Consider the following 13,798-nt stretch of genomic DNA (forward strand, 5'->3'; position numbering starts at 1 on the left):
CAGGATGGCGGATTCCTCCTTTACCGTCTGAACACGAGTTGTCACACTCACACCTTTTAGTTGCTCATATCAGCTTTTAGTAAGTTTCTCTGTCAATAGAAAGTGGAATTCACTGTGGAGTGATGGAGAAGGAACGGCGAGCTTCGAACCAGTACGGGTCCCTGGAATGCACTAAATGGAATTCAGACAAAACAGGTATATTTTTATGATTATTATTTCGTCCTACAAATTCTCTGTGGAATTACATTTTATCAGCATAGCTTCACAGCTTTGTCTGGATAGCTTATTGTATGTAAGCAGCTGTATCCGTGAAAGATGCACACCTGTGTTTGTGTCAGCAGGTAGGGATGGCTACATTGCCCCAGTTATTATGAAAGTGAAGTGACTAATTTTACGGTGAAGTGGGATAATATTGTTTAGTTAATATTGTCCCAATGCTGTGCATAACCACAAATCACTAGACAGATGGACATCAGTAACTTTGCAATGTATGCATGGATTTCCAAAACAAGTTTATCTCAAATTCCTTTGATAATTTCAATCAAGTAGGCCTAACTCAATTAAGCAGTATATTGGCAGCATTGGAGAGGGGGAAAGGTTTACATTTGTTTAATTTCAATGAAGTAGTCTACTGTTTTTTTCGTCCTATTTTCCTTGCCACTTCTTTGCCATTCGCACACGCCATCCATCACACTTAATTTTCATCATGGAGTACTTGTCACGGGCAGCATTTCAGTAGTTCTCAAAGGCCTTTTGCCATAAAAGAAAATGACTGGTTCCCAGGGGACATTTTCGTCCCTCAAAGAATGTCTCGTCCTTATGTCAGAAGAATTGTGTATGCCATCCGTTTCTCTGTGGAGTCGCCAAGGGGAATTCAGTCAAAGAGCCCTCTGAAAGATAACTTTCAGATCTTGACATGAATTCAAATTGGATTTAGGATTAGGCAAATGTAGCCTACCTATTGGGCTGCCTGGCACCTGATAATCAGCACTACTAGTTATTATATCAGTCCAGCTCAGACGAAACCTTTGCCCAAGATTTCTCCACCTGGCACAATTGTCTTCAAGGGTCCCTCCCTTCTCACATCATCTTCATCAGGAGTACTGAAATAATATTGAAGAGTGTGTTGATACCTTACAGGCAATACGTGGAAGGACTACAAGATCATCTATTATCTTCTAGTGTCAGTCTGTCAGGCGCAGCTCATGAATCTAAACCAGAGGTGTCAAAACACAAGGACAGGGGACCGTGGGCCGAATGTGGCCCGCCAGATGGTTCAATCCGGCCCCAGATTTAGAGAGAAAAAAAGAAAATCTCTAGCCTTAAAAAGATGTGTGCTGTAGGTGCCTGCGATTTCATGTTTTCAATTCTTGAAAACGGAATATGCCTTCTTTCCTCGCCATTTACAGTCTGTTGCTGATAGGCCTACAGCCTTACCCTCTGATTTCCACCTCAAGAGGAATGACTAGCAATGTAATTCCGACGTGAAGCAAAACTTTCCGTATTTCTCAATCACGTTACTGATCCGGCCCACTTGAGATCAAACTGACTGTAGGTATATGACCCCTGAACCGAAACGAGTTTGACGCAGACCCCTGATCTAAACTGATTTGTCGTACTGGATGTGAGTGTGCCGAAGGATGAACAATAGGTTTTTGAAATGGAATGATTAAAACAAAAAAGACATATGCATGTAACCATTTCAGTGGGCTTGGTTAATACACTTTGTGCACACATTGCAACAATTGCTCAAACCAAGTTCATAATGTACACCATGCTGCTAGTGGAACCCTTGGTTGAAAACCCTTAACTACCATAGTAATACACTTTGACATGACAGGAGTCCCTATAGGCCTAGTAATAGCTACATTGAGACACTTGGTTAGTGTCATTTCATGTAACAACAAACATGTAACATGGATCTTCTATGGTACAGCTTACCCAGTGGACTAAAGTGAATAAACATACAGTACATATCAAAAAAAGGCAGGATGCCAAGGCACTCTTCTTAGATAAAACCGCTTTATTATAAAGGCTAGTTCATGTTAGAACTTAAATGATTAAAAATACTGCCACTGCCATAAAGCGGTTTTATCTAAGAAGAGTGCCTTGGCGTCCTGCCTTTTTTTGATATTTTCTACGTCTTGGCCAAAGAGCACCTTCAAACCACCACCAGTTTTACCACTTGAACGCCGCAGCCCTCCAGCCCTCTACCTTTTTAAACATACAGTACATTTTGCGTATTCATACAGTTCCCAAATACATTTCTCGAACAAAGCATTTGTACGTGAAATGAATAGTTCATTCCTGGCTGATGCCTCTGAATTGATGTTAGTGAGTATTTTATTTAGCTTCCTCCATTTGTTATCACTTGTAGCTCGTCTGATTCAAAACAGACTGAATGTGCATCATCCATCACATATGTCAAGTAAACACACACACACACACACACACACACACACACACACACACACACACACACACACACACACACACACACACACACACACACACACACACACACACACACACACACACACAGAGACACACACACACACGCACACACACGCACACAGGCGAAAGTGAGTCTACTGAGTGCGAGGACTGAGAGACTGTGAAAAAAACTGGAGGAAAAAAGTGATAATGGTTTTCATAGAGAGAGAAAGCTGAGAAAAATATTATCCTCATGATTGCTGTAGAGAAGCATAGTGAGAGTGTATTATCAAAAGTGTGAACAGGCCAATTTTGGAACATAAACACATGCCATTGACAGGATGCATTTATCCATTTCCCCAATACATTAATAGTATTAACCTTTTGGCATAGAAAAATAAGAATTGTTTACAGACTTTTCTTGGAACAACACAAAGATCTTCCCTTGAATGGGTGCATTTATCCGGTTTTCAAATTGGAGAGAAGCTGATTTGTTTAAGTTGCTGAGTGAACTGTGAGCTGAGTGAACTGGTCTATTGGCCATGAGCTAATCTCAGTGGAAAATATTACTTCTGATAACGGTCTGATATTTGTCTCTCTGAAATTTCCTCTTAGTGACTTGCCATCTGTTTGTGGAGAAACCCAACAGGGAGACAAGGAGGAATATATACAGTACAAGGCCAGTAGGGATGCACCGATACCTCGATACTGGTATCGGGTATCGGCGCAGATACTGCTCATTATACGCGTACTCGTACTCGTCAAACACTTGCCGATACCAGGCACGATACTGCTATTACACGAAACAATGCAAAATCTCGTCACGTTCTGTGGACTTGCAAGCAGCATGGAAAAAAGAGTGCCATCTCATACATTTACTAACATTTAAATTTACATGGAAATGGACAATAAAAAATATCACTGGTGGAAAAAAACAAGGCCATGCATTTATTTTCATTATACAAAGATGTGTTGGTGGTAAAAGGTATCGGTATCAGTACTCCATATCGGCAAGTACACACATTTATGTACTCGTACTTGTATCGGTTTTCAAAAAAGTGGTATCGGTGCATCCCTCAAGGCCAGCTTGAATTGTTTCAATTGTGCATTTTCTCACCAAATCCCCTGTGAAGAAAAGACCCATATGGGTTCAATGTCAGGTCTTATTTGCTTCTGAAAGACAACAATCAAAGTAATATTTCTCCTTCCGATCAAGGATGTGATCTACACTTTCTGACTTTCTTGACTGACTGAATACGTATATGGTTGGTATATGATTTCAATATTATGTTAAGGTTTTTTTTATGTGAACGGTTCTGAAGCTGATGGTATTTTTATATCCTGTGTTGTGTCCAACTGCTGTTTACCTCTGGACCTTTCCGGGTTTGAATCCAAGGTCAGCATACATCTTTGAGTCGTCTGTACAGATGTTTAGTGCAGTAACACCAGAGGGAAAACATATTGGACTATTTTCTACTCTGGAGACCTGAAGACATTATAATTCGGTTTTAGAAAATCATCTTTGAGTTAGGTTCTACATCCAGTAAAGGTAGGCCTATCTGAAATGTGCAAGGGCACTGTCACCTACAGTATATGTAAGCTTACTGTATGTATTCCAATACATAGGTTCACAGTGTTTATAAACACAGTGTTGTGAGGACAGGCAAGACACTGGCAGCCAACTATGTGAGCTATGTTTTTCACCAACAGCGGTTTTCAACAATCAGAGGTTGACTTGTGCGCAGCTAGTGTCGCGCAGCCAGGAGAAAACAAATTCTAGACCCCATGTATATGTAATCAAGCAAACACTGTAAAGTGATAACTCTAACACACACTCTTAAACATCATCACCCCTGTGGTGCCTATTCCAGAGAGAGGCAACAGAGAGAGAGCCTAGAGAGAAAGACTGAGTGTTAATTGAATCTCCTCAAGGGATCTGACTATTTAAAGACTGCACACCAAACCATGTTTTTTCCCCCTCAGTTTTCACAACTCGCATCCAGTCTTCAGGGGATCTGACTGTTTCAAGACGTGCCAAGATGTCACACTGAGCCATGTTTTTTCTCTGCTTGCTGTTAGTTTCAATTCCATTTCTATTTCAATTTAAACTTTATTGATGGTAGCCCCTTGAGATGACCTATCTCATTTGTAAGGGGGTCCAACATTACACGACATGACCTTTTTTTGAAATAATAACATAAAATACATGCAGTACTACACAATGTTACTACACAAAACGCAGACACATTCTCATTCTACACTAGCATTCCTCTCCAAACTAGCCCCCAACCCCCATTCGTCACCAAACAGTTTTATACAGCATGTACGTAAGCATGTAGCAGAGCAAATAACCAAAGTACATTAACAGTCATGCAACCTGTACAAAACACATAAAAACAGAACTTTTGCAGTGAGCACACTTGTTGTGCCGTTGATTTTCAATAAGAGGGAGTTAGGGAGTTTGTATTAGGACTCGTGTGTAGCCGGTTCAAATGCTGTACCAACAAAGGAAAGGGAGGGATTAAGGAGTAGCAGTGTATTGATATGAATGCAAATCTGTTGTGTTTTCATTTTACATTTCTGTAAGTTTCATGTTTAAATTACATTACATTGTGCATACGCACTGCAAGTCAGCCAGCATCCCAATCCAATTATTTAAACAAACAGTTTTTAGTCTGAGCCTGAGCTGGTTAGTTACATGTTTCCATGCATAGTTTCCATGCAAGTCAGCCAGCATATCATCCCAGTTATATAACAGAAACAGTTCTAAGTCTTAAAGGGGTGTGCCACTATTTTGGGGCTTAATACAGTTAAAATCGTTGGCCAGGGTTTATAAAGGTGGTGAAGTGTCTAATTGTTCATGTTAAGCGTTGTCTTGCTTTAAGACAAGTTGAAAGAGGGAATATGTCGCTAAGCTAGTGAAAGTCAATGGATCCATGTAGCATGCTACAATGCTACACGGATCCATTGACTTTCACTAGCTTAGCGACATATTCTCTCTTTTAACTTGTCTTAAAGCAAGACAACGCTTAACATGAAAAATAAGACACTCTACCACCTTTATAAACCCCAGCCAACGAGTTTAACTGTATTAAGCCCCAAAATAGTGGCATACTCCTTTAAACTGACTTCACAATCATATTTTATAATCATGGTTTCTTTTTCCCAGTGGTGTGTGACAGAGGTCTTGAATGTGCTGAATGTTTGTAGCCCTGGTGCTGGTCACGCTGCCATGACGACTCCAATGTTTTGACATTGGACACGAGTCACGACTGAGAAGACTAAAGCTTTGAGCCTTGGCACACACTGCATTCGGTAGTGAAACACAATTATTTCTGGTTTCCTGAGTTCCAGTTATATTTTGTCTTCCCCTGCAATGTACAGAAACTGACAGAGAGGGACTTTGCTACCTGCAGTGAAATTGCACTCGCGGGAGAGAAGTTGCACATATAAGAACGGGGGTGGTACTGTACCAGGAAAGAAAATGAGAGAGAGAGAGAGAGAGAGAGATGGAGAGAGAGATGGAGAGAGTGAAATAGATGGAGTGTGTGTGTGAGAGAGAATGTGTGTGTGTGTGTGTGTGAGAGAGAGAGTTTGTGAGGAAAAAAAGATGGTGGTACCAGGAAACTGAGAGAGAGAGAGATAGAGAGAGAGAAAGTGTGAGAGAGAGAGGAAGTAAGGCAGGCTTAATGAATAGCACTTTCAGACAGGCAGTTGTACCAGCCAGCCTTAGTTAGCTCTGACACATGATAATTTGCTCTCTTCTTCCAGTGCTCACCCTGGCCCTCAGACCACTTTCTCTGGCAGTAGATTATTAACCCAGCTAGCTACTACTGCAATAAATAGGTGTGTCTGTGTGTGTCTGTGTCTGTGTCTGTGTGTGTGTGTGTGTGTGTGTGTGTGTGTGTGTGTGTGTGTGCGTGTGTGTGTGTCTGTATCTGTGTCTGTATCGTTAAATATATGGTCTCTGCCATAACCCGTGTTCGTTGAATTCAAAAAGGAAAAAAGCAAAACAGTCCGAATATGTCCCCAACAAAATCCAAGGATTTATTGTCAACAAAAAGTATATTTACAACAGTAGTAACCGATGCTATCTAGAACACTGGATACTACCAGGGGTGATAGCAGTCCGGCGCCGCGCCGGAAATCCGGCGTAGCGTGGCTGTAGAAAAAATAATAATAATAATTTCCCCAAAATTAATAAAATAATAAACTATCGCGTAGGCCTTCATTAATGTATGGTGAAAATAAATGAGCGCGCAACAGCCTGTTGTAAGAGACGCGAAAGGAACCCAAATGAGCAGCAGCCCATAATTGTATCATCCCGACATCTTACTGAAAAATTTATCAATTTGTTACGTCTTGCTCTTGAGTCACTCACCACATCACTGGCGGCAGTCTTCTAGTTCTAGTGAAAGGAGAAGTAGATTGGCTGTCAGTATGCACAGTAAAGAGAGTTCTAGGCCCCGGTTACCCTTCTCAGATATTTTCACTGTCGACGGAGGCAAATCCAAAAATGGCATCTCGTTATACTGAAGAAACGGAAGAAAGTACTTTAGGCCAAGTCTAGACCATTTGGATTCCGATAAAAATTAGCAACTATTGTTAGCACAAATCCACATGGCTTGCTAGTTGTGATGGGTGTGTTGAACCGTGTGGATGTCAGTGGAATACTAGTGAAATTCTGTGATCAAGAAAACGTTTGAAGGTAAGGCCATTTAGTTATTAATTTGCCCACTGTGGCATGTTGGCTTGGGCCCGAATGATTTTGCCTTGCGCAGGTTACTCCAAAAACCTGACCATAAACGGCTTATTGATGCGCATAAACGGGCTCAGTGAGAGTATATGTTTGAAATAGGTTCGTCTATTTTCCTCATTTATGTGCGCTAAATGACTGCGCAATGTTGACAAACTTTGATGGAGATGGACGTTCTTTCAAAAAAAGTCTGTATGCTCAAAACGGTAGGCTATGCCATGCCCGTCATGATACTTTTTTTCTAGGTGTAGTGCGTAAATGTGGTCTGCATTGGAATAGCGGCTACCATTGCGACATGTCCAAATGACAATGGAATGCTTGGATCGCTAATGTTTGGCAAGCCTAGTTAGCCTACACCCCTTGTAGGCTAGTGTGAGCTGAGTTCGTGGATTTTGGTCTACTGTTGATTGAGGGATGGTGTTTTGCGTCATTCCTGACAAACCACGTGTCAAACTGATTTCAGGGAGATGTTTTTATTAGTTATGCTGACTAAACCAACGCGCTCTGTGAAAACCCCCAAACAGCCTCGCACAGGTTCACACAGCCTTTCTCTCTCGCGCGCTCCCTGTCGTAGCCCTTCTGTGTAATCGAATCCAGTTATTCCACGCACGATGCACAGGTTGTATTGTCTGCACGCTCTGGGCTACTTAATCCCTACTCTCGGGCAGGGGGCAATTATCAATATCAGACTCTCATGAACTTCAAATACTTGGCTTGCGTTCATGTGGCCACCACGGTGTCACCTAGACATGCAGTGAATGTTCATCTTATCTTCACGCCCTGTGCTATTTTCATGTAGCTTAATTCGGTCCTGTCTTTGTTTTTGTTGCTTTCTGTTATCTTTTCAACTCGTACATTGTAATGGGCGTGTGTACACGCGAGTGATTTTCATGTATTTTAATTGACTACAACCCAATGCGAAAGTCGCGCAGTAGTCACACAGGCTATATATACTGTCCTGTCCGTAATAACCACTGGTTCTGTCATCCGTGGAGTCGAAATATGCAATGTGAACGTGGGCCTGCATGTAGCCAATCATGCGCTTGTGCCCTAAATATCATGTACCGGTAATTAAAGGGCGTTTCCCTACAACGGAAAGGCAGGGGTTATAGCACAGCCCTTAAACAATCTGTGGTTATAGGTAGACCATGGGGCCACGAGTAGGCTATCTAAACGTATGTCCAGTAGCCTATACAAGTTATATGAGCAATGTCCCAATGAAAATGAAACTTATCAGCTTGCAGCAAATGTCATGTCATTTAAAAGTATTGCTCAATTAATTGGTAATCACCTCCTCTATTTTGGACAGAGTGTAGTTACTGTACTTTGGAGTAGTATTGCCTCCTACTGACCTGTCTTGGTATGGCTGCTACATATGTAGCTTTCAGTTAATTCAATGTGGTAAAATATGCACCATGTTTTCAGAAATGCATTCTGGTGTTGAAATGTTGCATTGGTTCAATACCCACCTCAATAACTTTCGTGCAACATCACAAGCCTAGAATGCATTTCTAACTGCATACGTTGGTATTCGTTTTTACAGCTAGAATTGAACGTGGTGGTCAGTTTCTTTCAGCCAAGTGCTGTAGCCTACCAACAGGGAAATGATCTGTGTTTTCGTGAATAACACTATAGAAATAATGCAAAAATGAAAACATTATCTTAAATGTTTGAATAATGTGTTTGAATAATAATAAGGCCTACATTACGTCTCATATGCAGTATGTCCCGTCGTCCCCCGGCCCCCCCTCCCCGACCAGGAAAAAAGTTCAGGCTCAGGATTTTTTTTCACTATCACCCCTGTACTAGACAAAAAGCATAAGTTACACAAGCATTCAGAGCTCTGGAGATTTCCTGACCTAAATACCCCTGACCGATAACAAAAGTTAATGCAGTTTAGGAGAGGTTAGGTAAAAAGAAAACTGCCCTTCATTTCCCTGCATGTGTATTTTATTTGTTGTCTGTGGATGGGTGCGGTTGTGGGTGTGTGCCTATGTGCCAATCGGATGCTATGAGGGTGTGTTTTGTCAGTAGATGGGTGTGTTCGTGGGCGTGTGTCTATGTGCAGATAAGCCTAGTCTGGGATGTCGTGTGGTTCCGGGGCGGCCATTTTGACTCGTCGTTCTTGATGGGTCATCTTCATCCTGTGGTCTTCCTCTGTGTCATCTTCATCATGTGATCTCCCTCTGTCCCCCTTCAACCTGTGAACAACTGGGCATAATCCCCCATCCCCAAACATCAACCATTTCTATAGGGATTAGGACCCCGGGTGGAAACATCAGGATTACCTGTGGTGCCATCTTGCCCAGGCCCGTCTTGGAGAACATTAACATGATTGCCTTTGAACGAGAACGTAATGGTTCTTGAGGCGTTGGCTCCTGCGTAACCATCTGTAGACTACCTTTATTCAGTTATTTAGCTGCAAAATGTTCTGGGCCTATTTGTTCGCCATATCCTGTTAATCAAATCATGTTCAGTCATCCTTGCAATTTTTCATCATCACAACACATATTAGTAAACATTCAATCTTTATTATCAAACAATCTTATTAGCAATCTTTATTATCAAACATTCTAATTAAATCAACTAACAAACCTAGAGTATCTCTAGTTATCTAAAAGCTAGTTTCTACTACTGTACAATATCTAACAACTCCCCCTGTTGGTGTCATTCATGACACCACTAATTTAAATATTGTACAGACTCTAAATTTATGCTATGAGCGGCGATATCTTCTTCTTGCACCCGTCGTGCTACTGTCCATTCCCTTTGTATGTTTGTCTTATGATCTAGTGGTGGGCCTCGCTTTTCAATCGCTGTAACACCAAGCTTTTCACCTGATACCTGGAAGAACACATCAAAATACAAAAATTAAAGTTGTCATAACACAGAGTAAAAATATACACATACACCACAACTGCTTTTCATCAAAAATACCACTGGGATAGAAATGGGATTTCCAACCTGACCATGTGACTGACAATTCCAACCTGTAAGTTTATCCCCGTCCATGGGGCTGTGTCCTTAGTTCGCGTCACCTGTAAAATTGCTTTCAAACACCTGTTTTCTTGGAGGGATTATTGGAGGAATTGTGTTATTATTGACCAATGTAAATATTCGTTGTCATAAAATGCAAAAGTTGAAGCATCCCCCTGTTCCACTGAACGCTTTTTGGTACAATGGCTGTGAGAGTGCAGCCTACTGCTGGAAGACCTTGTCTCCATGTCCTCTCCTGTGTCCTAATGGAACTAAAATATTAAGTAATTCAAATATTTACACAAGCCAATAAGATACACACATTTCCAGTTCCCTATTGCCCCGGGCATTGTGATAAGGGATACCAAAAATATCAATACATTTGATTAGTGTAGAAACAAAGTTAGGTTTGAGTTAGTTGAAAGAGTTAGTTTTTGTTATGTGTTAGGACCATTCCACATGCATACAGACTTCCTTGAGTCCAATAACCTTCTCCTGTTCCCATGGCCATTTTGATGGCTTCCGATGAGGTCCTCCTGCACCCTGTGATGAGACATCTCAGAGCAGAACAGTCAGTTCATTGCAACATGGTTTACCAGACTCGACATATCATACTTGGTATGACTGCTAGACAAAATTTTCTCAACCATGTTTCAGTCTTTGTTCTTAATTTTACTGTCGTTATCAGACCATGTCCTTCATTTCTTCTTTCAACCTCTTCTTTGCTTCTGCTAACTGTAATTTCAAGAGTTGTGTTTGTGCTGTCTCAGTACCTTGTTGCTCTTCCCTGCGTTTATCTGTGTATCGTTTTATGTGGTGTTTCAAGTGTCTTTCCCATTGTTCTGTGGTGCAGCCAGGGAGGTCTGGATTACTTTCTATTGCCTCCCTCACTGTTCTCGGGACCGCTGCTAAGACTGCCTGTCTAAACAGAGTGGTGTGTAATTGCCCTGAGCCAGGATGGCTCCCTGCGATGTTCGTCCAAGTTTCTTTACTCTTTGTCAAAAACTCGTGAATGTCTTGCCCTTCCTTAAAACTAAACACCAGAGTATGCATTGCCCCTGGAGGAACCGGATATCGCTTACGCATTGCAGAGCCTATTTCAGTAGCATATAGTGCCAATGACGTTGAATCAGGTAAATGCCTCGTTCTTGCACCTGATTCTACCTCGTCCATCTCCCATGTACTGGTTTGATTACAAAGCATTGCACGCCAATCACCCACAGCTAATTTGTGTCCCATAGTCACTTTCGTCAGTTTAGACATCCATGGACCCCCACCTACCTCTGCCGGCCTCGGCATTTGGTCCAAAATTGTGTTCATGTCCGCAAAGCTAAAAGGTTTGTATTCTTCCCCCCCCCATATGTCCTGCTTTCCTCAACAGAGGATACTGCCCCACAGTCTTGCATTGCCCTTGTCGAGCCACAGTTTCGCGAAGGTCATATCTAGGTGTAGAGTGTAGTGTCAGTGTGCCTGTCATCGTTGCCTGCCTTTGTTGTCCTTGTGTTAACATTTCCTCATATTGTGTGGCCTCTCTCGGTTCCCAATCTGACTGTGCTGTACGATTGACCTCCTTGCTATTCCTTTCTCGTTCTTCTGTCATCTGCTTTGCACTTCCATTCATTTGCTTCCTCAACTCCATCAATCTTTCCTCATTTTCTTCCTGAATACGTCTTCTTGCCCATGCTGTATCAGATGGAAACGGCCCTCCTGACCCACCCACACTCTCTTCGTCTAGGTCATCTGACTGCTCTGACCCCGCGGTACCCACTGGCTTAAGTTCTTGAAAGCTCTCATTGGCTATATTCTCCAAACTGGGATATATTCTTCCAATTCTCGTGTCCACCACATTTACTACATCAGCCTGACCTGAAGGCATTTCTTCTGCTGTAACTGTACCACTGGTAATCTTGAACTGTGGCATTTGAGTATTGTATGGGGGTGGTGGTGTTGAGTTTAATGGTGCGGCATGCAACATAGCTGTTCGTAGTTTTCTACTCTCAACCTTTCTCTGTGAAAGTTCCAGTGCTGCACATGTAACAGACATATTGTATAAATATTTCCGTCGCAATTCCAACATTTCTCTCTTTTTCTTCCAGTTTCCTCTAAACAACAATGACGGTTTCACTTGCTCGTGCTGTTCTAAGTTAACTTTTGCATTCTCTGCTGCCTTGTTCAAATAGGGCAGTAGTGGGCGTCTTTCATTATTACATGGTACCAGTTCTTGTGATTTCAACTCACGCCACAATCGCACATATGCTTTCTCCATGTCTTCTCTCTTTACCAGCCGTTCATTTCCAATCAAGTCATTGAGCACATCTTCCCATTGTTCTAAGACAGTATTCCAATTCATTTTATTCTTAGCTTGACCTTCTGACTCCATTTTTGACAAACGATTTCCAACTCCTTCAAACTCCTTATCAAAGCTACCGTCCATTTTTTTCATTCGTTCTTTTTTTCTTCTTTTTTAGTTCCTGTATAATGTAATCAATCACGCTCACACATTCACACCATTGGCCAACAGTCACACGTACACGCTCATTCTCACTTCACATACACTCACTGTTCAAACCCCCTGTAGTTCTACAACCCAAATAAAACCAAAACCAAAACCAAAATGCAACTTAAAACCAGTCCAGCGTTACCTTTTACCCTTTAAATGCATGCAAGAAGCTCAGAGATTACTAGGTTCTACTCACTAAGCACACCACCGGCTTAGATTTGTCTTTTTATTAGCGTGAGACGACGTTCAACTCATCCAGGCCTGTAACCAAATTCCCAATGCAATTCCTATAATTCCCAAAACAATTCCCAATACAATTCCTATATTTCCCAATACAATTCCTATAGTCTGCGATCACCAGACTACAACTAAACCCCCGGTTTAGATTTGTCCTTTTTTTAATATGGGAGACATACAACCCATCACCAATCTATATCTCTATAGATACGGCCTACTAAGTCCCAGACTTAGATTCTTGGCCCTACTAAGCCCGACACTGGCTTAGATTTCTCTTTTGTTTAGCGTGAGACGAGATTCAACTCATCAAGGCCTGCATCCAACTCTTTATACTCAATACTTCAAACCTTTTACATATGATCAATTAAACTGTAGTTAAGCCCCAGGCTTACTTAAACGTGTCTTTTTCTTTTCATGAGAGACATCAACTCATCTCGGTCTATAAAAACAAACCAATGCACAATATAGCTTACTAGGTCTCTGGCAGATGTTATATTCTTATCGCTTGGACTCCTTAAAATAAACCAAAACAAACAAAACATAGGCCTACCAATGCTTGTGTCTCTTATGCAAGCTGTATATGGACATGCGCTACAGAATAACACCAAACACAATTTAGTACTCTTCTCCAAATGCAGATCTTAGAGTAAAGGTGTCTGCTTACCTCTCTTTGTGTGGCCACTGTTGGTGTTATTCGGTCATGCAGTCCTCCAGGATACCAAAAAATAAAATTTAATCCGTTTTTCCTTTTGAATCACGTCGGGGTCACCAATTATTAAATATATGGTCTCTGCCATAACCCGTGTTCGTTGAATTCAAAAAGGAAAAAGGCAAAACAGTCCGAATATGTCCCCAACAAAATCCAAGGATTTATTGTCAACAAAAAGTATATTTAC

At 41.5% G+C, this 13,798-nt stretch overlaps 1 protein-coding gene across 1 annotated transcript in view; it reads left to right on the forward strand.

The window, feature by feature from the left end:
- The first annotated feature begins 122 nt into the window (after positions 1–122).
- Positions 123–13,798, forward strand: part of pik3r6a (phosphoinositide-3-kinase, regulatory subunit 6a) — a 35,281-nt gene continuing 21,605 nt past the window's right edge. Inside the window, exon 1 of the mRNA XM_063221010.1 lies at positions 123–195. Within this exon, the coding sequence (XP_063077080.1) occupies positions 123–195 (73 nt within the window). The remainder of the gene's footprint in view (positions 196–13,798) is intronic.

This window comes from Engraulis encrasicolus, chromosome 1 (genome assembly GCF_034702125.1).
Source record: "Engraulis encrasicolus isolate BLACKSEA-1 chromosome 1, IST_EnEncr_1.0, whole genome shotgun sequence".
NCBI classification, from domain to species: domain Eukaryota; kingdom Metazoa; phylum Chordata; class Actinopteri; order Clupeiformes; family Engraulidae; genus Engraulis; species Engraulis encrasicolus.